The sequence below is a fragment of the Chironomus tepperi genome, unplaced genomic scaffold (genome assembly GCF_022539635.2).
Source record: "Chironomus tepperi strain 1889 unplaced genomic scaffold, CSIRO-AGI_Ctep_v1 contig_100, whole genome shotgun sequence".
Classification (NCBI taxonomy): domain Eukaryota; kingdom Metazoa; phylum Arthropoda; class Insecta; order Diptera; family Chironomidae; genus Chironomus; species Chironomus tepperi.
This window is the reverse complement of record NW_027226222.1, coordinates 530,096-557,981: the sequence shown is the minus strand read 5'-3', so window position 1 is coordinate 557,981 and position 27,886 is coordinate 530,096. Positions and strand designations below refer to the sequence as shown.

At 30.9% G+C, this 27,886-nt stretch overlaps 3 protein-coding genes and 1 long non-coding RNA gene across 8 annotated transcripts; 2 read left to right on the top strand and 2 right to left on the bottom strand.

Moving 5' to 3' along the window:
- Nucleotides 1-58: 58 nt before the first annotated feature.
- LOC139087107 (mitogen-activated protein kinase p38b-like) lies at nt 59-3,584 on the bottom strand. Of its 2 annotated transcripts, none has more exons than XM_070635813.1 (10): nt 3,435-3,584; nt 3,241-3,303; nt 2,725-3,168; nt 2,634-2,659; nt 2,535-2,561; nt 2,319-2,333; nt 2,161-2,214; nt 711-787; nt 405-657; nt 59-330 (listed from the first exon to the last, which is right to left on the bottom strand). In XM_070635813.1, exons 1-10 carry the CDS (start codon nt 3,473-3,475, stop codon nt 266-268), a joined length of 1,065 nt encoding a protein of 354 aa, XP_070491914.1. In that variant the 5' UTR covers nt 3,476-3,584; the 3' UTR covers nt 59-265. The 2 variants fall into 2 exon arrangements, with proteins under 2 accessions (XP_070491914.1, XP_070491915.1); XM_070635814.1 differs by lacking the exon at nt 711-787 and adding an exon at nt 1,910-1,989 and having other exon boundaries at nt 3,435-3,475.
- Nucleotides 3,564-5,808, top strand: LOC139087109 (isocitrate dehydrogenase [NADP] cytoplasmic-like). Its single transcript, XM_070635817.1, has 6 exons — nt 3,564-3,707; nt 4,079-4,751; nt 4,833-4,845; nt 4,915-5,070; nt 5,138-5,249; nt 5,311-5,808. The coding sequence occupies exons 2-6, from the start codon at nt 4,111-4,113 to the stop codon at nt 5,622-5,624; spliced, it is 1,236 nt and encodes a 411-aa protein (XP_070491918.1). The 5' UTR covers nt 3,564-3,707; nt 4,079-4,110; the 3' UTR covers nt 5,625-5,808.
- LOC139087110 (uncharacterized) lies at nt 5,803-6,541 on the bottom strand. The gene is made up of 3 exons (XR_011544106.1): nt 6,358-6,541; nt 5,999-6,086; nt 5,803-5,908 (listed from the first exon to the last, which is right to left on the bottom strand). It is a non-coding gene; the product is annotated as an uncharacterized lncRNA (long non-coding RNA).
- Nhe2 (Na[+]/H[+] hydrogen exchanger 2) lies at nt 6,004-27,624 on the top strand. 4 transcript variants are annotated; one of them, XM_070635811.1, is made up of 18 exons: nt 6,004-6,059; nt 12,841-13,092; nt 13,226-13,487; nt 13,945-14,208; nt 14,348-14,662; nt 14,734-14,872; nt 14,956-15,173; nt 15,364-15,782; nt 15,858-16,012; nt 16,075-16,210; nt 17,416-17,472; nt 17,546-17,629; nt 17,727-17,799; nt 18,628-18,720; nt 21,879-21,932; nt 22,577-22,738; nt 23,385-23,631; nt 26,251-27,623. In XM_070635811.1, exons 2-18 carry the CDS (start codon nt 12,937-12,939, stop codon nt 26,531-26,533), a joined length of 3,117 nt encoding a protein of 1,038 aa, XP_070491912.1. In that variant the 5' UTR covers nt 6,004-6,059; nt 12,841-12,936; the 3' UTR covers nt 26,534-27,623. The 4 variants fall into 4 exon arrangements, with proteins under 4 accessions (XP_070491912.1, XP_070491913.1, XP_070491910.1 ...); XM_070635812.1 differs by lacking the exon at nt 6,004-6,059 and adding an exon at nt 9,051-9,170; XM_070635809.1 differs by lacking the exon at nt 6,004-6,059 and adding an exon at nt 12,567-12,742 and having other exon boundaries at nt 26,251-27,624.
- Nucleotides 27,625-27,886: the final 262 nt, after the last annotated feature.

Sequence of the window (27,886 nt, the reverse complement as noted above, 5' to 3'; positions counted from 1 at the left end):
AGATATACAAAAGAATTTTGCTTAAAAATTAAAAATTTTAATTTATTTTCAAATTTCACTTCTTAAGAATTTGTATGTATAATAATATAGCTTTTATAAGGTACGAGTACTACACGTATAGTACAAATTATTAATAATTTATGTGTTTCTCATTTTTATTAATATTATTAATAAAATTGTTTATCTGGTACTCTTATTTATGGCGGCGAAAACATCGCTCTCGTGTTAGTAATTATTCTTTATAAGCAACCCAATTCTTTTGTTTTTATTGATTATTATCGATATTGTGTGTATGAGGTCTAAATGTAACCACTTCTTTGAACACGAGCTCTAAATGACATTTTGGAGGGAAAGAAGAATAAATATTTTGATAGCATATTAATATGATTAATGTTTGTTCTTACCCTTCCACTTTTCAGTAGGCAAATCCATGTCTTCAAAACTTTGATCGTAAGGTGAAGATGTAGGCTCATCAGTTGGATCGCTATACTTTTCCAAATAAGGATGTGCTAAAGCTTGTTCTGCATTTATCCTCTTGTCTGCGTCTAATTCGAGCATTTTTTCTAGCAAATCAATTGCCAAAGGATTAGCTCCACGGAAAACATCTTTAAAGTCACGCTTCTTCATTACTTTTAACGACTTGATGTAGTTTCTAGCCTATTGAGAGACAATGGTTAGTAATTATCGTGCATGATTGTGCAACACAGTACCTCTTCACTAAATTTTTCGGTTAATTCATTATCAGGTGTGCCACAAAGCCCGAAAATTTGTGTTAATTGATTGATTTCTTAATGTGCGCAATGAAAGATTCAAAAGAGATATGGGAAATGTTTATGAGATTATTTGTTTTTTTATATGCATTTATCTTGACATTTCATATTAAAAACTATCGGGCATTGCAAAAAACAGTATCTACGTCATAAATTCAAAAGTGATAATGAATGAACTGATAAAAATTCTATCAAATTACCAGGGTGGGGAGAGTTTTGTGAAATAAATCAAAACTCAAAACTCAAAATGAGAGTTTGATTTAAATTCATTGGAGTTTTGAGTTTGAGTTTAAACTCAAATTTAAACTCAGCTTGAATTAAAAATTCTCTTGTAGAATTTCTTAAGACTTTTCATAAATTAAATTGAATACCGTAATATGATCGGAATTGCACCTGGTTTTAAATTTGTTCCTTCATCTTTTGGTTCCAAAATATTTGAAATAAAAATTAGAGCAACCAATGACTTTCTGAACTTTCATGAGAAAAATATGTTGATTCTTCTGTTGTTTGTGACTTATTGCTTGCAAGAAATGACTGAATATTATGGATTATTGCTGGATATGACCGCAAATGAGGAACTGGCCACTTCCAGTGAAAAATCTTTTTTCATGCAGTTTTCGCCAAGCAAATATGACAAGTTGTTTGTTATCACTCAGAGTACTGAAAGGGCACTGGAACTGCCTGGTTCCTCTACATCCACAAAAAAATTTTTTGTTCCTTTTTCATCAAGGAATCACCTCTGAAAGTTTGAAAACTTTTGTTGGAACTGACCGGTTCCTTTGGTACATTTGATTTTGGAACTTCATAAAAGTTGCCAATGTACAGCAGGTACCAAAGGAACCGGTCAGTTCCAACAAAAATTTTCAAACTTTCAGAGATGATTCCTTGATGAAAAAGGAACAAAAAATTTTTTTGTGGATGTAGAGGAACCAGGCAGTTCCAGCGACCTCTCAGTACTCTGAGTGACTAAATCCATTTGCACAATCAAATGGAAAAACTATCGGGCATTGCAAAAAACAGTATCTACGTCATAAATTCAAAAGTGATAATGAATGAACTGATAAAAATTCTATCAAATTACTGTCGTTAAGAATAGAAGGCACAAAAAAAATTATACGTAACACATAAAAGCTACTCACACTCTCTGATGATATTTTTTTCATGAATTCATCACCTGGTGTACCCAAGATTTCCATTATTAAATTCAGCTGATGAATATCTAACAGAAAATGTGCAAGAAATTATACGAAAAGAAAAAAATAAAAAATTTTGTACATGCACGAAAGGGAAGGAAAATAAATTTTGAACAAACTTAACAAAATACTTATTGAGCTATATAAAGGAACTATGAGAAAGGTAAAAAAATTTATTTTTAAATATTTTCGCTTACGATCTGAACCGGGAAACAATGTTCGGCTTGTCAAAAGCTCTGCCATAATGCATCCTATTTAAATTTTGTGGCGAGAACAAAATATTTACATTATATGCGATGTTTATATTGTAAATTTAATCAACGTTTCAATAAATTAATCAAAGCATCAAGCTTACCTACAGACCAGATATCTGAAAATAAATTTAGAAATCGTCAATTACTTTCAATAAACGGTAAATTGTGTATATATACTAAATTCAATCATAAAAAATATGCGGTTGTTATCTATGAATATAGTGACTAATCAGAGATTAATCATTTCCAAACAACTCATTTTTTATGATCTACATTTGCAAAATCTATCTTTAATAGCTCTGAACGATTAGTCTTACCAACTGTCATGTTGTAATGCATCCAATCTATAGTAAAACAAGGATCGAGAAATTGAGAATTTAAGAAAACTTTGAGTAATACAATTTAATAGTACTTACTCAACATGATTTCAGGAGCGCGATACCTTAAAAATGTATTCATAATTAGTTCGCTGGATCTCAATAATAATAATATATAAAAGAATTTTACCATCGGGTAGCAACATATCCTGTCATTTCACTTTCAGCTGGTCGAGCAAGTCCAAAATCCAATATACGTAACTCACAATCTTCGTTCACTGCTAAATTACTGGGCTTCAAATCTCTATGAATGACACCAGCGGAATGGATGTACTTTAATCCACGGAGCATTTGATAAACTAAGAACTGTACATGTTCATCAGTTAGTCGTTGTGTACGAATGATATTGTTCAAGTCAGCGCCCATTAAATGAGTAACCAAATAAATTTGATTGAACGACTCGAGTGTATTTCCATGATAAAAAACGTCTAATAAACCAATGATATTTTCATGGTTCATATGTTTTAACAATCGAAGTTCACGAAAAGTTCTTTTAGCATGCGTCGCTGTTTGGAACGGACGATTAAGCTTTTTAATTGCAACCTTAATATTATTTACAGTGTCAACAGCGGAACTGGAAATAAGAAGAAAATACATATTTTGCCGGTTAATCAAGTGACTTAGTAATTAGCATTATTAAATTTACCACACAAGGCCATAAGCACCACTTCCAATAGCTTGCAACAATTGATATCTCTCAGGTACTTCCCTACAAGATTTTCAGAAGGAAAAAATGAACTTTGAAAAGAACCTTGGGAAAAAAATTATATTTGACAATCTTAAGAATGGTAAAATCCTTAAGTGCCTCAAATATTCCTCTATTTTAAAATGATCACTAACCATTCTGTTTTATTAATTTCAACTGTATAGTATTTTTGCATGCTTATACACCAAACAAATTATAACTTTTACTGAAATAAAATTTTTTGTGAAAATAAACTTGGGGAAAATCTACAGAAAATGTCACGAGATTTTTTCGATGTCTGAAAATTTAAATTTTTCGAAAACCGTTGTGAAACTTGTGTGAAAATTGCGTAACATCACTAACTATTAAAGCCCGCATTTTATCGTCCACTTTATTAGTCGGTCGCTAGAATTTTGAGCAATTTGCATGTAAGTTCATACAATTAAATTTTTCGATTATTTTACAATCAATTTTGGGTAATCATTTTAACCAAAGTTTACTGAATTTTAAGAAAAGTAGTTTAAAATAAGTTAATTAGTAAAATGATCAGGTCTTTGCGATCAAAGTTCAATTTTTTGGAACTGAATTTATTTCCTGCTACACGTAAATAAGATATGCTAATCAATTGAATGTGTCTCGTTTCTACACGGCAATTTGGGCGTTTTTTGTGGGTCTTCTTTTTGCACAAATTAATATCAATTGTCATACAGTATTCAACGTCATAGTTGATTATTTTGAGTCTTATCATCATTAATCGTACGATTGGTTTAATAAAATATTTTTGTAATCATCTTTGTAGACCGTCATTACGTTAAACCGCTTGCAGTAGTCATGGCCCAAAAAATTAAAGTTGATAATCCAGTTGTGGATGTTCTTGGAGATGAAATGACAAGAATTATTTGGGACAGTATTAAAGATAAATTAATTCTTCCATTTCTTGACCTTGAACTTAAGACTTTCGATTTGGGCATTGAATATCGTGACCAAACAAATGATCAAGTCACTGTTGACTGTGCCAACGCGATTAAACAATACAATGTCGGAATCAAGTGTGCAACAATTACACCTGATGAGGCAAGAGTTAAGGAATTCAATTTGAAGCAAATGTGGAAGTCACCAAATGGAACAATCAGAAATATCCTCGGAGGAACTGTGTTCAGAGAAGCTATTATCTGCAAGAACATTCCTCGTTTGGTTCCAGGCTGGGAAAAACCTATTGTCATTGGACGTCACGCTCATGGAGATCAATATAAAGCAACAGATTTTGTTGTCAAAAGTCCTGGAACTTTGAAAATGGTATTTACTCCTGCTGATGGAAGTGAACCACAAGAATATACAGTCAATGATTATAAGGGACCAGGTGTTGCAATGGGCATGTACAATACAGAAGAATCAATCAGAGATTTTGCTCATTCCTCATTCAAATATGCGTTGGATCGTAAAATGCCGCTATATTTGAGCACGAAAAATACGTAAGTATAAACTCACACATATTCTCTTCTGTTTAATCATTTTTTATCTTCTCATTTTCTTTTCTCTTCCTCATTTGACAGCATTTTGAAAAAGGTATGGACATATTCGTTTTTATGATTTTTATCAAATAACTAATTTATTCTATTCGATAACATTTTGTAGTACGACGGATTCTTTAAAGACATTTTCCAAGAAATCTACGATGCTGAATACAAAACTGATTTCGAAAAACTTGGTTTATGGTATGAACATCGTTTGATTGATGATATGGTTGCATATTGCATGAAGAGCGAAGGTGGATATGTTTGGGCCTGTAAAGTAAGTTACACAATCCATTCAATGATTCAGTGAGTTCTTAATGATGTGTATACGATTATGTCTACAGAATTACGATGGTGATGTCCAATCTGATACAGTTGCTCAAGGATATGGTTCATTAGGTCTCATGACATCAGTTTTAGTCTGTCCAGATGGAAAGACAGTTGAAGCTGAAGCTGGTGAGTAATTGAATATTTGTACTTATGGAATAAGCTGCTTATTAAATATGAAAAATTTCAGCTCATGGAACCGTCACACGTCACTACCGCCAATATCAATTAGGAAAGGAAACAAGTACCAATTCAATTGCCTCGATCTTTGCATGGACTCGTGGTTTGTTACATCGTGCTGCCCTTGACAATAATACTGAATTAAAGAAATTCTGCGAAACATTGGAAAAAGTCTGCGTTGATACAATTGAAAGTGGATCCATGACAAAAGATTTGGCAATTTGTATTAAAGGCTCAATGAGCGCCGTCAAACCTGGCGATTATCTTGAAACATTTGCATTTTTGGATAAACTTGCCGAAAATTTGCAAAAAGCTCTCGCATGACTCAGTTCGGCAGAGAAAGGTGAAGGGTTCCCGTTAACGAAATCTCGCCTATAATTTCTACGTGCATATTCCTTTTATATACTCGGGTATTTAATGGCTCATAATTTAACATGGTGGATGTATTGAAATTTTTTTGAAAAAAATAGAATAAAAAAGATGCCAATTTTAATTTTTTTCACATTTATTTCTTTTCTCGTCTTTTACTTATATATACCTAAAAGTAGTATTTTCATGATATCGAGCTGATGAATTGCGATAGTCGTATCAAAAATGACATTTATTGGCTGTTAAAAGACCATTAAGAGAATATGATTTTTTACAGATAAGAGATGATAATACAAATGAAAGGTACGCTATAAAAGCGAGTGACTTACCTGAGCCTCACTTCATTTGTCATTCTAGTGCTACATGTAATTCATTGGACTTCTTTATGAGGTGAATATTTTTTTTTTCTGTGACTGACTGTGTAACAGTGCGATTAATAAATTATTCAGCAATAAAATTGAAATTCAAATTTCAAGAAAAAAGAATTGATAAAAAATTTAAATAAATTTGTGTGAATTTTGGTTTTTGCGGTTCCTGACAACAAAAAAGTGTTTTTGCTTGATTAAAATATCAAGCAGTCAAATTCCATTAAAAATGTGACATAAAGTATTAATTATTCGTAGTCAATAAATTAATGTTTATTGCTCAATAAGTTACTTAGGAATGGCCATAAATCACCTTAACATACCTTCTTCTTTAAAAAAGCTGTCATAAATGTTTTGTGTCAAGTACTACATATATAAAGAAGTGATACACTAGATATTTAGATAAAAGACAGTGAATGTGGATCACGCGCCACTAAATTGTGACGATTTAAATATAATTGTTCAACAACCAGTAGCAAAACGTAATAAATGATATCTTAACAGTTGTAAGAGGCACTCAGATTTCAAATTTAACTGCCATTTGTCTTATCTGTGAGACGAAAATCACATTGGTAGTAGGAGTAAACAATTAAGCTACTTGTTATTTTTTTTAATTATTTCAACATGTTTATTATGCCTTTATCTTTTAATTCACACACATTATTACCATTTATTCTGTATCTTAACAATGCAAGTGAGCCTTTCCACAAAACAATAAATATATAATAAAGATCATCTGTCAAGACGTCACACTTTCAAGTGATGTCTTGGCTGTAAATTAATCGCCGACTTTTCTGCAAAAACAATAATAATGATTTATTAGTGGATTATGGTCTTAATTACTTACCTTAATCTCTTATCGAACGTAAACCTTAATGAAAATTTCGTATTGCATTATTGTGTGCCTACTTTTACGAGTTCATGTCAAGTGCTAAACACATTCCTTTGTACTTAGTTTGTACGACTGGATGTGAAAACAGAACAGGAGCTTGATTATGTCTAATAATGGTTTTGATCTTGTGGCTGATTATTTTTTAGTGCCTGGATGGGAAAACAGAACAGGGGCTACATTATGTCATGACATGTGATTGAAATAAAGTTGTTGGAATCATCATGCACCTCATTTTTTTTTATCACTCAACTGAGTGTAAGTAAGTTGTTATAATAAGAAGATAACAACGATATTACAAAATAATTTGATCGTGTATGACATGAACAATATTATTAATGTTGTACCTTGTCATAAATGTCGTCATTACGCAAGGAACTCTAATTTCATTTTCGTACCGATTTTATAACGGTCATTGTCTTGTGATGGAATTGAAAGTAGAATAAAAATATGTACATGCATAGAATAAATCGATTGCAGTTGTGCATGAATACTATAAATAACAATTCCGATTATTTATTTCCGAACGACGTAAAAATTTTTTTAGTATGAGGAACCAAAATAGTTGATCGCAAATCGTTAGTTCCACAGCAGACATAGATAATCGAGCTGTGAATTAAAAAATTTTCACTTGCCTCAAATAATTCGCACTTGACCATGACATTTTGTTTATTTTGAATTGTCTGTCTTCCTGCCTGTTTATTGATACCGAAAATTTATGATTCTGTTTCTCTTTATTGCCGGAAAAATATTGGGAAAATGAGCGGGAGAGAATTTTGTTTTGTGGAAAATCTTCATGGAAAATTGGAAAATTCTCATATCCAAAAATGAAAAACTTTGTGAAATTCACGACGTTTTCATTGCTAAGAATATCGAGCAAGCAGTGACAATGAATGAGTGAGTCTGCCGAGAGTGGAAATTGAAAATTGTGCAATCAAAAAACTTTTTTTTTTGACACAAAGACTGTGGAAAGAAAAAAAAGGAAAATCAGATGAAAATCAATAAAGTGCACGAAAAAATATTTTAATTAAACTCGTAAAGATGCCAAAAATGAATATTTAGCAAGCTTTTCTTTAGTTCAAAAATGATGGAAAATCGGAAAATGTTTTCCTCGACGTCTCATTTTTACGGAAAAATGTGAAAAAGTTACATAATTATTTTGAATCCAAAAATATTTTGTGTATTGTTGAAGCTAGTTATGTTTTAAGAAACTTAGATAGCATTGAAAATTAATGAAAAAAAAAAATCAATTGTGTGATCCAAAACATTAAATAAATTAAGGAAAAATGAAGGAAAATATTTTGAGGTGAAGAAAATGTGAAAAACTGAAAAAAAGGAAAAGAAATGTAATCGATTAATGAATTATATCGATTTTCGTCCGAATGTTCTTTTCTTTTTCCCATTATATTTCGTGATCCTAATGCGAAATGATTGCTTGTGCTCGATATTGTTAAAAAAGAAATGATTTTCCAAATGAATTGAGTGATTTTCATAAATGATTAAATTTTTTGGAGATAATCAGATCGTAGTGTGTTTTGCTACGCATTAGCATTTATGTTTCGAGATGAAGGCATTGAATATTATCATAATTTTTAAATTCCTATGCTTGATACTGGAATGATTATAATTCTGTAACATTTCATTTGTGTGGCGCGTACAGCAGATACATAACATTTTTTAAATTGTCAAAAATTGTATCCTTGTATCTCCCATGTCACTAACAGTGAGTACAAAAACATTGAAATGTGATGAGAGAGGGAGAGAGATAGAGAGAGTAATTATTCTCAGAGAGGAACACGTTTTTTTTTGTTCAAAAAAAACTCCCCGAATGTTTCAGCATTTCCAATTCCAATACACAATTATTCACTCATTCATTCTCAGCAGACTTTATTCTGTTTCGGCATTCGAGGCGATTCAGATGTTTTATTCATAACGATAAACCGCGAAATATCGAGAATAAAGTTGTGTATTAAGTACTTAAAACCTCAAAAAAAAAAAAGAGTTCAAGTTATACTGTATAAAAAAAATGTGTTTCCAAAAAAATAATGTTGAGTTTAATGAATATATTTAGTCGTTTAGAGACTACACAATAGTTCCTTGCTCTAAAGTTTTATTATAACACACATGGAACTACAAACGTTACTTACTGATAAAGAATATATATAGTATATATGCAAACATTTATAAATCACTGTTGTGTGAAAATTAATTTATAGTTAAAATAATGTGTTGAGTTAATGAAAAAAAGTAATTTGTTTTGTTGTTTTTTAATACCTTAAATTAAGTACAAACTTACTGCACATTTACGCTTTATGTATTTGAGAATCTAGGCCATAATATGGGACTTGAAGAAGAAATTTGCCACATTTCAGATCGGCAAAAATTAAAAAAAATATATAAAAAAATATGTGTATATTTTCGTGGAATTGTATTTTACTCAACTGTTGGATGTATTCAACGTTTTTTATATTCATTACCTGAATACAAGAGTCTTCTTCCCATTTTTTTTTTCTTTAATCTTTTGTAAATGACTGACTGTTTTATTCGACCATAAATGAGAGAATTATTGGAAGTGTCTGTGCATATATACTTATTATTTTTGGAAGGGAAGCACACACATGTTCAATGCGTAACAAACAAATGTTTTATTTCTAACTGAGAAGAATAATAGACGGAAAAAAAACGTGGTAATGTGTCACACTAAGAGCAGTGAGTCATGAAAAAAAGAGAGCAACGATGTGTTAGTTGATTTTAGGATTTCCTTCCTTCAATGATTTTCTTATAAGAATATATACCTAAAAAGAATGCTGTTTGCACAATAAATTGATGAGGATGAAAACTCACATGATTATTCAAATTAACATCCCATTTATCATACTATTGACTTGTGTCAATGTTTATAAAATAAATATTTATGCCTTTTTGTCAAGTATCCAATTTGATACAATTAGCTTCATTCCTTTTCTTCTTCCCGCTAGTTGCTTTCTTTCTTTTTTTTTGTGTATCAAATTCTCTAGTTCAATATTATTATTGTGTTAGTTCCAATTGATGGAATTATTTGATTGATTGCTGATAAGCAATAAGTGCCAAATAAGAACCTTTGTCGGCATGTAATTGAAAAACCTAGCTATTTGTTGCAAGTTAGTGCTTGCGAAAAAACAATCAGAAAACTAATGACTTTTCGTGATTCTTTTAAGAAATGCTTGATCAATTTTTGAAGCTGTCAGGAATCAAATCTAAGCAATTTATGACAATCACGAGTGCTCTCTTTTGATGACAATTTCGTGATTTAATTTATCATCCAAAAGGAGACCTTAGAATGTATACAGTATTCAGTTGTGTCACCTTCAATGAGGTTAATATTAGTGAATCTGAGTAGGATTGATTTACCTAGAATAGGAAAAATATTAATAAGATAAAGCTTGTCTATGTCTTAAAACAGTCTTATTGCCTTTCAAATTAGTTTGATTGTGTTCAGCTATTAACTTAGAGGAATGACTCTGTCTAAAACTTTCAATGATTCTCAAATTTAACTCAAAAATGGAGTTGGCAGGGAGGGGGTTTGTGGTTCACTCCTTAGGGTTATTTGGGTGAAAAATTCAAAACCAGACCACTCCTCCAACTTTTGCGTTCCATGTAAAAACTGTTCAAAACCACCAAATTCAAATTTCTAGCTACGTCTCTGAAGCTTGTAACTAACTTAGACAGACCTACGAGATCTCCGCAAGAAACCTTTTTAGGCTCCCTATAGTCTCGTTATCGACGTATTTTCAAGACCAAAACTGATTGATCGGGACCAAAACTCATATCGAGAATAAGACCGAGATCTGATTCTAATTGGAATTATTCTCCTATATGGAACTTATAAGTACCTAATTAGGTTACTATATGATGTTCTCCATCTGATTTTATGGCTGGCTCTGTTTGTACAAAGATTTGCCGAGATTGAGACTAAAGGGAATTCTTTGAAGTCTCTGTCTCAAGAATCCTTATTAGATACGTCCTTGACAAATTTACTATACAAAGATTACCGAGAATATCTTCATAAAGTATCAAAAATTCCGATGTATCCACATAAAATTTAAGTAGATGAACCGAAAATGACGACAATACATTTCAGTAAAACAGTACGACCTGTTTTTGTTTCGATTGAGCAATACATAGTTTATTTATTTTTAAGTACTGAATAATGTGAAGAATCCATAATTTACTCATATTACAAAATTAATAAAAATGTAATACATGAATTTCAAAGTAAGCACATCTCTTTGTATGTAAATACGTTAAAATAATAGTCTTTGTAAATTTATCTAGTTATCAACCTGCTAATTACATTAATAGACTCACATCGCCTACCCAAAGTCAGTTTTTTTCTACTCTCTCAACTCGACAACATTTTATCGATGATAATTTTTTTATGTAAAGTATTAAAATTGAATTTGGCATCACAAATGTGTTGTCGTTAGTGCAGGGAATCGCCTTTTTTGTTATTGTCACAGCTAATGACTATTAACTGCCATTTTATAATCATAATTTACATGAGAACTTGGTTTTTTTTATTAAATGAGAATTAACATGTGCGATATGTGGACACAAAAAAAAAAGTTGGTTAAACCTTGAAATACTTAACTGAAAATGACAAGTTTGCGAATGTAAATTAAACGAAAAAAAAAATAGTACGATAAAAACTATAATACAATGATTCACTATTGCTTTCAATTAGTATCGCGTTTAACCAAAGAATGAAGACACTTTTGTCTACACATTGTCGTTGTGCTACTCATGCAAGCCCTAAAAAACATGAAAATACGTACCTAAAACTCGAAACACGTGCGAAAAAATACGTAGTACGTACGTAAAACTACGTAACACATACGCTTACATGTGACACTACGTAACACGCACTTTTACGTGTGACACTACGTAACACATAATTTTACGTGTGACACTACGTAACACATAATTTTACGTGTGACACTACGTAACACATAATTTTACGTGTGACACTACGTAACACATAATTTTACGTGTGACACTACGTAACACATACGTTTACGTGTGACACCATGTAACACATAATTTTACGTGTGACACTACGTACTAATTTTACGTTTAAATTTAAAACTTCGTAACACTGCGTGACACATATGTTTACGTTCAAAACTACGGAACACTTTACGTTACGTTCGACTAACGTCATCTCATGGTTTAAGTACAAAATCTTTAATCCACTCTTGTATGGAATAAGAATTCAGTCAAACGAATGAGAATAATTTTTTGGGAATATGCGCTCACGGTCGATCACGAATGACCACAATTACGCTATTTATTATTTAATGTTGTTCTGAATGTCTATAATAAAGAGAATGCCTATAATTTAAATTCGAAAATTCAGAGCAGAAGCTTTTATTGAGCACTTCGGATCACGCAACATCTCGTCATTTATGCAAACTTATTTATTATTCAAAAGTTATTTAAACATTCTTTTCTTTTTCTGTCTTTCCTCTTTTTTCCATTTATTTCGTCAACAGATAAATATTATCGTAGTTACATAAATGAATACAGAAAGGTTTTAATTTACCTACCTTTTAAGACAAAAAAGATCAGATTCTTAGCAATTAATTAATTAATAAATTAAGTTATAAGAGCCATAAATAGAGAAAATTTGGGGTTAAATTATGGCGCGAGTACTAGAACAAGAAGTAAATTTGTCACGAAGAGCTTGTCGGAACACTTACTTAGGATATAATATAAATACCAGCAACAACAAACAGATACAAAAGCTAAATAGAAATTTTAATAGTATTGATGAGTGTTATGTATGTAAAGTTATCGCACGCTAATAGAAGATATGACAAACATTTCAAGGAAAATGTCAAAAGCTTAATTTTTCTATTTCTCTTCTGTTCATTTTTAGAATTACCATAATAGAAAGTCCAGTCATCCTCACACTGGAACCTGCAATAGAACGATTTTAACAAAATTGAGTCAATTTTTTAGCGATCGAATAATAATGTTAGCATTTATGAAATGGAATATGATGATGTTATCGAAGAGGAAACATCTAATATTTTTGGTGCTGTTTAATGTGCTCTTAATTAACTGTGGATATGTTGAAGCTAGGCCAAATGCAAGTGCGACTATTTTTGGATCAGATGATAAAACAAATGTAAGGAATTACTATTAATTATTACCACTATTCGTGCGCATCATGATGTTACGCTAGTTGTGTTAATTACTAAATGGAAACAAAAATATGGGAATAGATAGTATTATAATTATTGCCTTTTTTGTTTAATTAGTTTCAGCTCGAGCCTCCTAATCTAAATTTGCCAGGAGATACGTCAAATACAAAACATGAAGACTCAGTGTTGCCTTCTATTCATCAAGATCATCAATCAGCGAAATCAGTACCGAGTAGTAATCCCGATGAGCATGCCGCAGATGAACATGGAGGCGGACATGAAGTTGAAAGATACCCGGTAACAACGGTTGACTTTTCACGTGTGGAAACGCCATTTATTATTGGAATATGGATATTATTTGCGAGTATTGCAAAGATTGGTAAGTCAAATTGACAAAGACAATAATAACAATAATATGTGTGTCATCTGCCAAATAAGTATAAACATGGAAATGTACAATCACATTACATTTGCATTTATTTGATTCACCATGTAATTGATTGGCATAACTGCTTAATGAACAAATTTATTGCATTCCGAAAATATATTACATTCAATTAAAACCGGTTGTTGCCGACATCAAGCAGTGATTCAGCTTTCGAAAGGCATCGTGCTAAATGAATTGTTTGTTTAAGTTAAAAAATCTTTTTTTAATTTTTTTTCGTGTACTTCATTCTAATCACGAGTTTTTCGTTGACATATACACAGAGAGCATTGAGATGTATGTTTATGTATTCATAAAGATAAAAAGCCAGATATGCTTGCCAATGCCATGATATTTACATTTCATTCCTTGCCGAGATAAAATTTATTACATTTATGTCTATACGTTACAGGTTTCCATATGACCCCTAAAATAAACAAGATTCTGCCGGAATCATCGCTTCTTATAGTAGTTGGAATTATTATCGGTCTTATATTATACACATCTACGAAACTACATGTGCAACCGTTAACGCCGAACACATTCTTCTTTTATATGTTGCCGCCAATTATATTAGATGCCGGTTATTTTATGCCAAATCGTTTATTTTTTGATAATATTGGTACTATATTACTTATGGCAGTCATCGGAACTATATACAATGTAGCCACAATCGGTAAGTGTTCGATTGCATATATAAAACCGCTAGAGATAAACAAAAAAATATCAGAATTTTTTTATGTCACTGACTAATTTATTTTTTCATTTCCAATTTCCCTTCGAAATTGACAAAAAAACAAAATTGAATTCAACAGGTGGTGCATTATATTTGTGTGGCATGACAGGAATATTTGGATTTGAGACGCCATTACTTGACACATTCCTTTTCTCATCGCTTATATCTGCTGTAGATCCCGTTGCCGTATTGGCTGTTTTTGAAGAGATTCATGTCAATGAAATTTTATATATTGTCGTCTTTGGTGAATCTCTACTCAACGATGCCGTCACTGTCGTACTTTATCACATGTTTGAAACATATAATGAAATGGGTGCAAGTAACATTCAGATTACTGACGTAGTTAATGGAGCATTATCATTTTTATGCGTTGCCGTTGGTGGTGTGGTTGTTGGTACGTCTATAAAAAATATAGAACAAATTAATTTGATTGTCATTTGACTGATGATCCTTGTAACTTTATAGGAGTTGTTTGGGGATTCTTGACTGGCCTTGTTACTAGATTTACTGATCATGTGAGAGTGATTGAGCCAATTTTCGTTTTTGTTATGGCTTATTTGGCATATTTAAATGCTGAAATATTCCACTGGAGTGGTATTTTGGCGTAAGTTCCAATGTCCTTACATATTGCACGAAGGTATTCAGAATTAATTTATATATTTTTTTATCTCTTTCCTTGACATGTAGAATAACTTTTTGTGGTATAACCATGAAAAATTACGTAGAGGCCAATATATCGCACAAATCGCATACGACCATAAAGTATGCACTAAAGATGCTGTCGAGCTCGTCAGAAACAATTATTTTCATCTTTCTGGGAGTTGCGACAGTAAACAACAGTCATGTTTGGAACACACCATTCGTATTATTGACAGTTCTATTCTGTTCAGTTTTCCGAGTGATAGGTATGTCTAATATCCATCATGTTTTAATGAATTTTATACATTATTAACGTTAATAATAATACCAAATAATAATTATAATGTCAATATTTATTTATAACACATTCTTATTTTTTTTTTCTATCTCAAAAACCTATTAATAATTTAAACATTATGTCTGTACTAATGACATCATATGACTTTCATTTCACAGGCGTGATTGTACTCGTTGCTATTGCCAATCGATTCAGAATTCATAAATTATCAAAGGTCGATCAATTTGTGATGTCGTATGGCGGGCTGCGTGGTGCTATTGCATTTGCATTAGTCCTTCTTATCGATCCAAAACACGTTCCACTTGCTCCACTTTTTGTTACAACGACTATTTGTGTGATATATTTCACAGTATTTCTTCAGGGAATTACTATAAAGCCACTTGTAAGGATTTTGAATGTCAAGAGAGCTGAAAAGCGAAAACCTACTATGAATGAACGTATACATGAACGCTTTATTGACCATATGATGGCCGGATTGGAGGATATTGTAGGTAAAACTGGAAATTATACTGTACGTGATAAGTTTAAGCGATTCGATAATCGCTTCATTCGTCCATATTTGATAAGAGATCTTAAGGTAAATTGATTGTGCATTTAATTGAACTAAATTGGATATTAATTACGGTAAATTAATCATTACATCATAAATTAGGGTGCAGAACCGAAAATTATTGAAACTTATTCGAAATTGGCTATGAAAGATGCTATCGATTACATGCGACGCAATCCATCAACAGTCGGACAAATGTCCGGTACAGAATCTATGAGTGCTTTGTTTAGAAATTACACTGGAATACTTGGCGGAAGGTAATGACACCTAAAAGGATATCCATTGACAATTTTAATACAATATCTTATCCTTTATACAGTCCAAGCTTCTCCAATTTTGAAACGCAAACAAGAAACCTTGATATGCAAGAATTAGACTATAATCCATCAAGAAAGGATTTAACGGATGCTAGAATTCATCATCTTTTGTCAGAGGAACTCAAGCCTTATAGAAGGGTAATATACGAGATATTTATTCTTATTATGATTTTTAATCAGTGGTTCTCAAACTATATGCCGCGGTACACTATTTGTCTGATCTTAATCTAGGGATATATGTGTTTAATCTTCAAAATTATGGGATATATGTGTATAAATTGTAGTTAGTGGACCGAAAGGCAATAGAGTTTGAGAAACACTGTTCGTAAGAAATGAAAGCTTTAAGCAAAATTGGAAATATTAATTTTTTGCTTAAAGTTAGGGGTCAATTCATAAATGATGTCCATTAAAAACTAGAATTCACTTCAATATGTGTCATGCAGCTTAGACATCCTACCCCGTCCTTCCCTGTTATAAGCTGGACGTCATAAGTGAACGACCCCTTATCCGCATGTTCTTAAACTAGAGAATTTAATATAATTCACTAGATTTCTGAATTTAAACTTCAATTGGTGACTTATTATATACTATCATTAATCAATTATTTTCCTTTTTTCATTCGTTAATTTTTCCGAAAAAATATATACCTTTGTATATCAAACATTTTCTATACAAAATAAATATATTATCTGAAAATATTCATATCATCAACTTTGTACAAAAATAAGGCTTCTTTGTCGGCGGTATGAAAAATATTCTTTTTTGTCATTATGTTAATGTTTTTATTTTTTTTCACACAAAAGTGAATTTATTTTAATCATGTGCTAACTTACTTACCTATCTGTTGATTTTTTGAATTTGAACTACATTTTTGTATGTTGTTTTACTTATTTTTGAGTTTTGCGAATTGCTTTGGATACTGACAGATCTAATTTTGCTCTGTGAGCAATTTGCAATGAATTATTAATCAGCTAAATTCTGTTCCGATTATGCTTCACTCACTATCAATAATCAATATTCTAAATAAATTCCTAATTCGATATTGTTTGTAATGATTTGCTTATGATTTAGACATTGTGTTAACTTATATTCGAGTATATACTAACTAGATTGGGATTTCATTCCTTCATGTTCTCACCAAAACATCTAAACGTAATAATTTTTTTAATCATTCATGATTATATCCCAAACTCATCTAATTCACAAAATTATTTTCTTAAAATATCCAAAATTCTATGAAATAATTTGCATGCATAGTTTGAAAGCATGGTTTTAGGCTCTCATTTGGATTATGATTTAATTGCGTATAACAAAATTAAATGCGTACTTTCAAATATTTACAGCACCGACGATTAAGTTATAGCAGACATGCTGTAGACGATCGAGATCTATCAACACAGGTAATTGTCATTATGTTCACATGAAAAAATAAATCATTGAATATTAATCGATTATATATTTTCATACATCAAGGTTAACTATAAAATGAGAATGAATATTCGTCGTATGGCACAAGGCGATCGAAAGCATCATAAGCGTAGTAAACGACTTAATAAAGTAGGACAGATTTAATTACTTGAGAATTAACAAAATGACATTAATGATTCTTAATTTATTTCTTCTATTCTGTGTGATTTAATATCAAAAAAATTAGGATGGCAGTAAGCAAAATCACGTCTCATTCCCTGAATTCCAGCAAAACGGCTCAGCTAAACAACTTGCGAATGGTACGAATACGAATCATCTGTCATTTAGCCAATTAAAACGAAAACATAATCACAGTCATAAGAAATACCGTAGATTATTAGAAATAGGTAATAACAATTGCATTGCTGGCTTGACATTTAATTATACATGGATAATGCAATGTTTTCTAGATACATATTTTTGTGTAATTTTTTTTTGTTCAAAAAGAAAAAAAAAAGAATCAAAACATAGCCATGCTTTATGTTTTCTCGATGGAAATTACTTATATGCATGTTTCTTGGTCTGTACAACCAACCAAATTGGACTAAAAAAATGAGAGAACGAGAGAAAAAGACTTATTTTTCTCAATGTTACACTCAATGTTTTGGTATGAATGTTTCAAAGAATATTTTTTAGTGATACAAAATTATAGTATATCCTTAATGTCATACAAATATTTTTAATTTTATTTACAAAATTTAGAAACGAAAACGCAATGCAATATTATTATCTTATACGATGCATTATGATTCATTGATCCATACAAACATAACATCCATATTCATTCATACATAAGACTATTATTATCATACATACATAAGCTATAGAAAGGATCGTATCGTAGTGCACTTGATAAACACAATGTTTTTCACACACACAATACTATTCTTTTTGATTACATATTGCACATTTATAGGATCTATATCTATATATTTTTATGATTGTACATTTAGCAAACAATTTGCTTTATTTTATTAAATATATCCCCCCTTAACTTAATTTCGTTTTATATCTCTCATGTTCTTGCCTTAACATAGAAAAGAAATTCCATTAATTCCTTATCACAATCTTCCAATTCATTCCTATAGATTACATTAATGAAGTTTTAAATGAAGATGAAGATCCAAAACAAGCACCAGATGACTGGGAAGGTGGACTTACTTTCATCGCAAAAGGATCCAGTAAGTAGTCAATTGGAAAAATATGATTGGGAAAATTTTCCGTTCTTTTCTTCATTTCTTTTTTTGGTTCCGATTTTTTACTTAATTTTATTTTCTATCCTCTTTCGTATTTATTTGATTTCCCTCCTTGATATTTATCTTTCGTGACGGAATAAATTGTTACCAAGACACAAAAAAGAGTGAACTTTAGAAAATGTTCACTGATTTTTTTTTTTAAATTTTCTTTTTCTTGAACTTTTCCCAAAGAAAATCTAATATCAGTTATGATTTTTTGTGTACGTTTAATACGATTATATGATTGAAAAACTAAAAATAACTCTGCGCATCCAACACTTTTTTTTTTCTTAAAATTTTCTCTTCACTGTGACAATTTTCCATTAATCAATCAATAACATGTCTCAGAAAAATGTATGAAGAGGGAAATTTATTTGATAAATTTATTTTCTAGTCCATAAAATACACCTACAACTTTTACATGCCAAACATAACTAAGTAGTGCATTTTCCACAATTTACATTTTTACTTGAACCCGAGCGACACAAAATTAATTGCGAATAAATTCCTTTATATTGACGTCATGCTACTGCTTTAATGTATAGTCTTGAAGTTCTTCAGAATCGTGATAGTTCTGTCACTTACTTACTTACTTCGCGTGACCTTCCATAGGTGTAACCTAAAGCTGGCTCTATAGCTAGATTCCTTCTGCCGATTTCCATTGCCAAGGGCAAAATTATCTCTATCAAGAGCTTCCTTTCAAGATTAGATCGTCCAAGAGCGTTTACGATTTAGAAAGTCAGATTTGAAACCCTTAATTAATGGAGGTTCCAAAGGTCTCCTAATAAAGTGTTAAGCTCATCGAAGCCTGTTAAATTTGATTCTTTGCCTAATTTTGTACACTTCTGAATTACGGAATTAGAAACCGTAACAGTGCAGGAGTATCTCGCTGCAGTTGTATGGGTTTCCAAAATTTAGGAGTTATTTGTTTCACAAAATACCATAATTAGCAAATTAAAGAATTTTTTCCAAAAGGAAGCAGAGAGATAGCATGGTTTTTACCCCCAAAACCCACCCCTCACTGAATTCGCAGTTTCATGACGTCAATATAAAATATTTCTTGGTATATCCTAGATATGCATTATGCGTCATGCGGTTCCAAACAAAAATACAGAAAGAGGACTTCTTGTTTAATTTTTATGTGCATCCCTCGGGATGGATTTACTTTCATAAATTAAATAAATTTTTCAAATTAATTCTAAAGTATCTAATAATAACTTTTAGTCAATTTAGTTAAATATAATTAATGTATTAGAAGCTATGAATTAACTGATTACTATTTATACAATTTAGAAAGTCATGAGTTGATAATTAACACTAAGTCTATAATTTGGAGAAGCATGGCAATTTGATGAAATAATCTCAGAAGATGATGAATAAAAGAATCAAAAAATATTTGATTACATGAGTGAGCAGGCTCTCATCATTATTTTTCGTCATGGAAAATGCGCTATAAATACACAATTATATTTATTACATAAGATGGTTTCATGAAATCACTTTGATATGATATGATGGCAAAGCAGACGTTTGAAGAGCCATTAATTTGTTAGTTCTTAAGTTCCACATTATTTTCCTTTGATTTTTTAATGAATAGCTATTACTTCTATTTCGACGCTGTAAAGTGTAGGCAAATTTAAATGATAATGATTGAATAAGGAACGCGGCAATATTGCAGGGTAGTTTTGAATTCACAGCGTGCACACATAAAACATGTATGAAATATGATCAGGACGAGCACATTCTGTAGGTTTTGCCTTTTCTTTATATACATACATATATAATATGTACATGGGTATAGATTACATGTATACAGATCATTGTACATTGAGTATTAAGGTATAGATTATATTCGGGTTTCAAATGTATGATGGAATTACGTCAAAAGATTCAGGATTTTATTTCAGTAACGTTAAAGACAATTATCCATATATTTTTATTTTAGTTTATTAGCCGTTCCTTTTTTTGGTTTTAGAAATGAAAAAAATAAGGTCGTATCCAGTCAAATCATAATGAAATTATGTTTCTTTCATTTTTTGATTTTTGCTTCCTTTTGTATCAATACGTTTAGCTGATTCTGTTAACACATCTATCAATCGGTCGAATAGCAATAAAAATTTACTAATCGCACAAATAAATAATCTAAGTGATCCCAACAAATCACGTTATGTGAAGCATTTATCGTTGAAACCGAGTCCATCTGACCAGGCAAAGGATTATAATGCATTAGATTTATTACCTACAGCGGCGGAATCTTTTTTTCCTTGGCGTCGAGACAAATCATATCAAAGTTTGGGCTTCGGTATTTGATTAATGATGATTTTATTAGCATTGATTTTTGGCTATTTATATATTTATCTAGTTTATTGCACTAAATTATCAATTACCTTACCATATTTTATTTAATTTAAATGCCTAGTTAATATCACATTAATTTTACACACAAATTTCGTTATCATTATTATGATTAATTTAATTTTTATTGAAATATTGTTGCCACAAGACTGGGCCATCATCATTATCATCTCTATCCATCATGTTACCATCATTCTTTTATAATTATTACAATTTATGGACGTTAAATATTACTGTAAATAACTTTATATTTCTTCTTAGTTCTTTTTTAAAGCTTTTGTTCTAAAAGCTTGCATGAGTTCCGTTAATTTTTCCTGCACTTTAGTCGTACGCGTACGTTAGCCGTGCTGGAGAAAAAGCTTAATTCTAACCTTTTTATATATAGACAACCAAAAAGCTTCAAGCTTTTAAAGCGACACAGATTAAATCCATTTTTTATCTAGAACTATAGATGATTTTCAACATACTCATAAATCCACATAAATCATATAATTTATATGAAAGCATGTCATAACGTTCGCAAAAAAAAAAATTAAATTATGAGAATCAGTTTCGTGAATTGGCTTCATTATTGGTGTCGTTGTTATTCTAACCAGAAAAATTTCACATGAATATCAATAAAACGTCATCACAGTTAATAATGTTCAAATATTTGAATTTATTCTGCTAGATTATATCGTATAAGTGTTTTAATGCCATAAGATATAATATATCATGTGCTAATATCAAAATGTCATTTTCCATTACAGACGAGAGTGGTGATGCTCACGAGGATAATAAGAGATATTCACGCGACTCTGAAGGTAAATTTAGTGTGTAAAATTCACTCAATTGGAAACCAACCTGTTTTTTAAGCGCATATTTCGAGCAAAGCATTTTTTCTTGTCGTTATTAATATGTTTGTGGCTTTACTCAGTTACTTATGTGTCATATGGCTGTCACTCATGTGTCATATGACTGTCATGCGGTGATTTATTGTAGCAACACTACGTCAACATGAAGTCAATGTATTGTTGTGAGTGATACATAAATAGTGTCACATCACACATGTGACAGTCACACTAATGTTTTATGTGACAGCGATAGTTTTATTGCAACAATATCTTGATAATATGATTGTAGATTGCCTTGATGTGCTGCTTGGCCTTATTTAAAAGCTACAATGGGTTCTAAATTTACGTAAGGCTTCACAGATCATATCAATTATGCAAATCGACCCAAAATGCTTACAGAAATATTTTCATAATTTAAATGCGTTTAAAAAGCAAGAAAGTGATTATGTATTAAATAAAATCACATTTTCATAAGCAATACTGAATGCTTACTTGTTAGATGAAACCTGTCATCTATAGAATTTATTCATGATATTGTATGACTTGATGTAAAATGTGATTATACAATTTTTCTTTTCAATTTCATTACAATAAAAAAAAACATTTATGAATAGGAGAAAATCGAGTTACAACACCAACAGCCCCAGAATCCGTTTTACCATGGAAGCGTGAAGACGATAAGGAGGATGATAGTGTTATACAACAAACGGAGTTTCCTTCATGGGCAAATAATAAAGAATATCTTGCTTACAATTCACCTAGTGCCACTTTCTTAGGTAAATTTATTTATTATATAATTGACTTATTCAAGTTCCGCAAGCTAAAACAACGATTTACGATACGACAGAGGATATAGTATCACTAGATGCATGCGATTTTATCATTCATGAATTTCTTAACGTCATTTACATTGAGAAATATTCATTGATTGTCTTGTGACATTCATTACATTTTAATCTTATATCTCTTACTCTCCTGTCAATTCTCTTTTATGAATGACTCCTCATACTATATATGAACTCTTTATGCATATATGTATACATATTTAGAATAGATGAGAATATTCCGAATTAGTATTCAAGATCAAATCATCACTTATATAATTTCACTGATGCGATACCTGCATAGATTATAATTGGTATTTATACATGTCAACAATAATCCCTAAGTATTATGTTAGCTTGCACAATTTTTGATTTAATTGCATCCAATCCTTAATTTTTCTTCTCATTTATGTCAAATTATTTTTTCTTTTTCTTTACATTTTTTTTTTTTATATTTTCTCTTATATGTTTCAACTTACTTGCTTGCTCACTGTATTTGGTCCACCTTTAACTCCACACACTGACAAATTTTTAATATATAAAATACAAACAATATAAAATATGTCATATGTAAACTCAAAAACTTGAATGAGTTTAGGTGGAATAGCAAAGCCTAAACAGAAAAACTCTGTAATAGGTCTATTTAGACGTGAAAGTCATGGAGACTCTGACGGTGCACCATCAGGCGGTGTGACGCCAAATATACGTGATCGTGATAAACGTTCTGGATCGATCACAACACATGCAGTTTATGAAATAGAACCAACTGGTCATTCATCTCAATTCCCTGTAACGGCAAGTCACCGTAGAAATACTAGAAAAGGTTCATTGTTGGAAGTATCGGGGTAAGTTTTTTCTGTGTGAGAAAAACAAAAACTTTCTCCAAATTTTTCTTTTTAAAGCAATTTTCTTATACCTACATACTTAAAAAAATATATACATGCGTTTTTATGGATTCAGTGGTTTTGTTTTTTTTTTGGACTATCTCTCTATATTTTTATATTATCTCCTAAAAAGAATTTAATAATGTGATGGGATTTGATATCTAATTTTATTATACGTGCTTCTCTTAGTCCTTTTACATTTCCTGAATCTCTAAAATATCAACTTCAGTGTTGTTAACCAAGATGTCTAGGCCAGACACAGATCATAGTAATCATAGTATCTACGAAGATTATATCTCAATTAGACAGCACTTGACGGGACAGTGTCTGAGCCAGGCATAACTTTTTGAACTAAGACTATAAATACGTCAAGATATCCGTATTAGGTATCTTATACTTATGTGTTAGGGCAGTGGTGGGGAACCTTTTATTTTCCGCGGCACATCTGAGTGATAAGCCTCGACCGGAACCGCGCACTTTATACGGTTCAAGTCATTTCTTAAATAAAATTGGCAGCACACAAGTCTGCCGCGGCACACTGGTTGTCCATCACTGCGTTAGACCAAGTAAAAGGTTTTATCATGTACAAACATTCAGGTCTGAGTTAATACCTCTCTGGCTTAGACAGCTAGCTAGATAACAACACTGATTCCACTTCTATCCTAAACAATACAATAATTTTTTTGTGTGCCATTTCTTACTAAAAAACAGTAAACCTTTCGTAAAAATGGTGGTGATACAGAACATAAATGAACTAAGCTACTTTTGTATTCGAAAGCACATGCTCGGTTATGGAAATGAAAAAAAAAATATGCTTTTCTGTGATGTGTTAAGGAAGTTTGTCAAAAGGGTTACATCTTTCCGTACATTCAAATGCTTTAGTTTGATGAATGTTGATTGAAAATAAAATGCACAGCACGCACTAAAATGCACTTTACACACAAATTGTAAATACACACAAAAATTTATGTTTATTTTTATAATTCGATTTTAGTTTTTTTTTGTTTCATACTTTTTATGTCTTTTTTAAAAGTATCTAAGTCTTAAACCAATTATTTTATATCTAACACCTTAACTGATGCATGCTATTTTTCCAAAATATTTTTATCATTTACAGACTCGTTTTAGTAACTGATCGCAGACCGAGCCGTCTTATGGATATAGAAAATATAACAAAGCATGATTAATACTTATGATATAATCCTTTTAATCCTTTCAGTGCTTTTATGCTAACACTAAAAAAATAATAGAAAAGAAATAATAATTTATTAATTTATATACAGACTTCCATTTTTTCTTAAATGGAAAATCTTTTTATCTTCTTCCTTAAAAAATTACTAAAAAGTATACTAAAAGCATGATTCAGTATTCTCCTATCCTTGCATGATAGCTTAATGTACAGTTTCTCATTTTTATTTTCTATCAAATTTTAATTTTATTCTCAATTGAGAAGACCAGAACTCGAAGCCGACTCGGATTTTGTATAGAAAAGTCGACTGGACTTCTTCTAAAATCCGAGTCGAGTCGAGCTTTGGAGCAGATAAAGCTTGCTAATAATAAGGTAAAATGGTGCAAAAATTTAAATGAAAAGCATTTTGAGAGTCAACAAGGTCAATTTCCTGACTTAAAGCATTTTTATCGTCAGAGCTGTAAGCAAGCACGTGGCATTGCAGTGGGTCGGAATTAAGACATTCTTTAAGGGCTTCAGGACATTCGGGATACTACACACATTAGACTTGTACAAGATCAAACTTTGTCTAGATAGCTAATCTAGATCTAACACATCTATTGCTTCTGCTTAGCCATACAATCACCTAGCCACAGCTCTGTTCCTCAACTTTTATTTCGCATTTAATTAAGAGCTTTTAAAATTCACAAACAAAAAAACTTTTTCCTTTCTTTTGTGAGTTTTTGCTAAAAATATTTGCTTGCACATCAAATACAGCAGGAACAGCTCCTGCTGAATATCAAAAAAATTCTAAAGCAAATTAACTTGGCACATTTTTGTACAAAAATAAGCATTTCCTGAAATGTGTACATTAGGAACTTTTTTTAAATAGTGTGGCTCAATCTCAAGTTGCTTTCTCGGAAATGTCTGCCAATGTACTTAAAGGTTAGAATGCTTTAAATATAAATTTTATGTACCAAATGGAATGAATGATATGCTTTTAAATAAATAAATATAAAAAATGTATGTAGGAATAACCTTGCACGAGTAGAGTATTTATATGCTGTGAGCTTTTATCGCAATACGTATGTAAAAACTTTAAGCGTCATTTGTGAACAGCTTTCAACACAAAAGGAGCTTTTTTACGTAGTTCTGTAAAATCACATTTGAAAATCTTAAGCATCTATTTAATTTTTAATTAATTGTTGTTCAAATTCTTTACAAAAAGCCATAGCGAATAATAAAGAAAAACAAATCTTCACAATATTATGATTTTCCACAGTGAAGTTTATTTAATTCTACATCCAATTTTTCATTCTTTTAAGGAATGAATAATAATATTTAATTAATTAGCAATGAATAAAAAAAATCACGAAATTTCATTTCTGAATATTATTGAAATTAATACACAGAGATACAACAATTCCCGAGGAAACTCAAGACTCAAAGTCCGTACCACAACGAGGACAACAACAGTATATAATTGCAAAACAAAGCCCTAAAAATTCACGTAGTCGTAACAATAATAACCCACAAACCCGTGGACTTTTGTCACACGATAGTTCAGACTCTGAGCATTCCGGTGATGATGAGGCAAGAGAGAAGCTTATGAAGCAACAAAAAGCAAAGAAACATTTCTCAGTAGGCAGTGATGATGACGACGATGAAGGTGGATTAACCATGAAACGATCCTGAGAATTGTTCATATGAGAAATCCAAACGATTTCCATCACATTACCACTTGTATCATCATATGACGATTTGTTCCGGAAATGTTACGTTAATAGCAAGTTTATGGCAGTGAATTTATCATCATCATATGCATCATTTATCAGTATTTTATCAATTTATTTGACATTTCTACTTATTTAATAATTAAGAGACTTTAAGTTACTTATTTTGTTTATTATGTACATTTTATTATGGGGTCAATCACTAATGACGTCAATCATTCATGGGAGTTTGTTACTATAGAGATTTCGTTTTCATAGCAACTATAGTGGGAATATTAGGACTTTTAAGAAGATTAAATTTTATGGTAGACGTCATTTGTAATCGACCATCATGTGATTTAAATTAGGAATTATTCTTCAAATTTGATTTAAAAGCAAATGCGTTGGCATAGAGCTTTAAATGAATTTTGAAGACATTCTTCCATATTTGATCAAAATTGAAAATAAGAACCGAGTTAACGTGTCTAATGAGGTGAATAAAATAAGAAGTAAATGAAGATACCCAAGTCGATAACTGATCGATTTGCCTGGGTGGCGTTTCTATTGCTAGATAAATTGGGCAACTAGACTCGAGATAAAGTTTATTTATAACAAAAAAAAAAGATTGAACCACGATAAAACTTAACCATAACAAATTAAGAAAATAATGTTGATATAGTTTTTTGAAAATTTGATGAAAAAAAGAAATTAATATATTATATATATATACATATTTAATTGAACTGATTGAGAGGAACATTAGGAAATACATAGTTAAAATTGATAATAGCATAAATGGAGTATGTACTTCCACTATTGAATAGAGCGCAAGAAATTTTGATCCCCGAATTTATGTTAATTCTCGAATTAGTTATCGAATATACCGAAAAACAAATGATATTTTTATGAAGTCGTTTACTATTTACTTAATTTATTTCATTGAATGCTATTAAATGCCTTGGGAGTTTGTAAGTGAGTTACTTAAGAATTGCGATACAAACAAAAAACCAGAGCTCATAGTCGACTCGACTCCCTATAAGATTTTCGAAGCCGACTTAGATTCAACTCAATATTAGATTCTTTAAGCGACTTCGACTCCATATAAGATTCGAGTGGTTTTTGAGCTCTGGGAAATAACATTAAAGAGTCTAAATAATAAATCCTGCAAAGAAATTTATAATTTAGTCAAGGGGACAACATGAATTGAAATTTCTTATTCAAATCAAAACGTGATCGAAATTCAGGTAAGCTTTGGCAATATTTTCAAAAAATACTAATTAATCAAATTTTAATAATGTGATGAATTTGACATTTTGATTTTAGTGCCAAAAAGAAT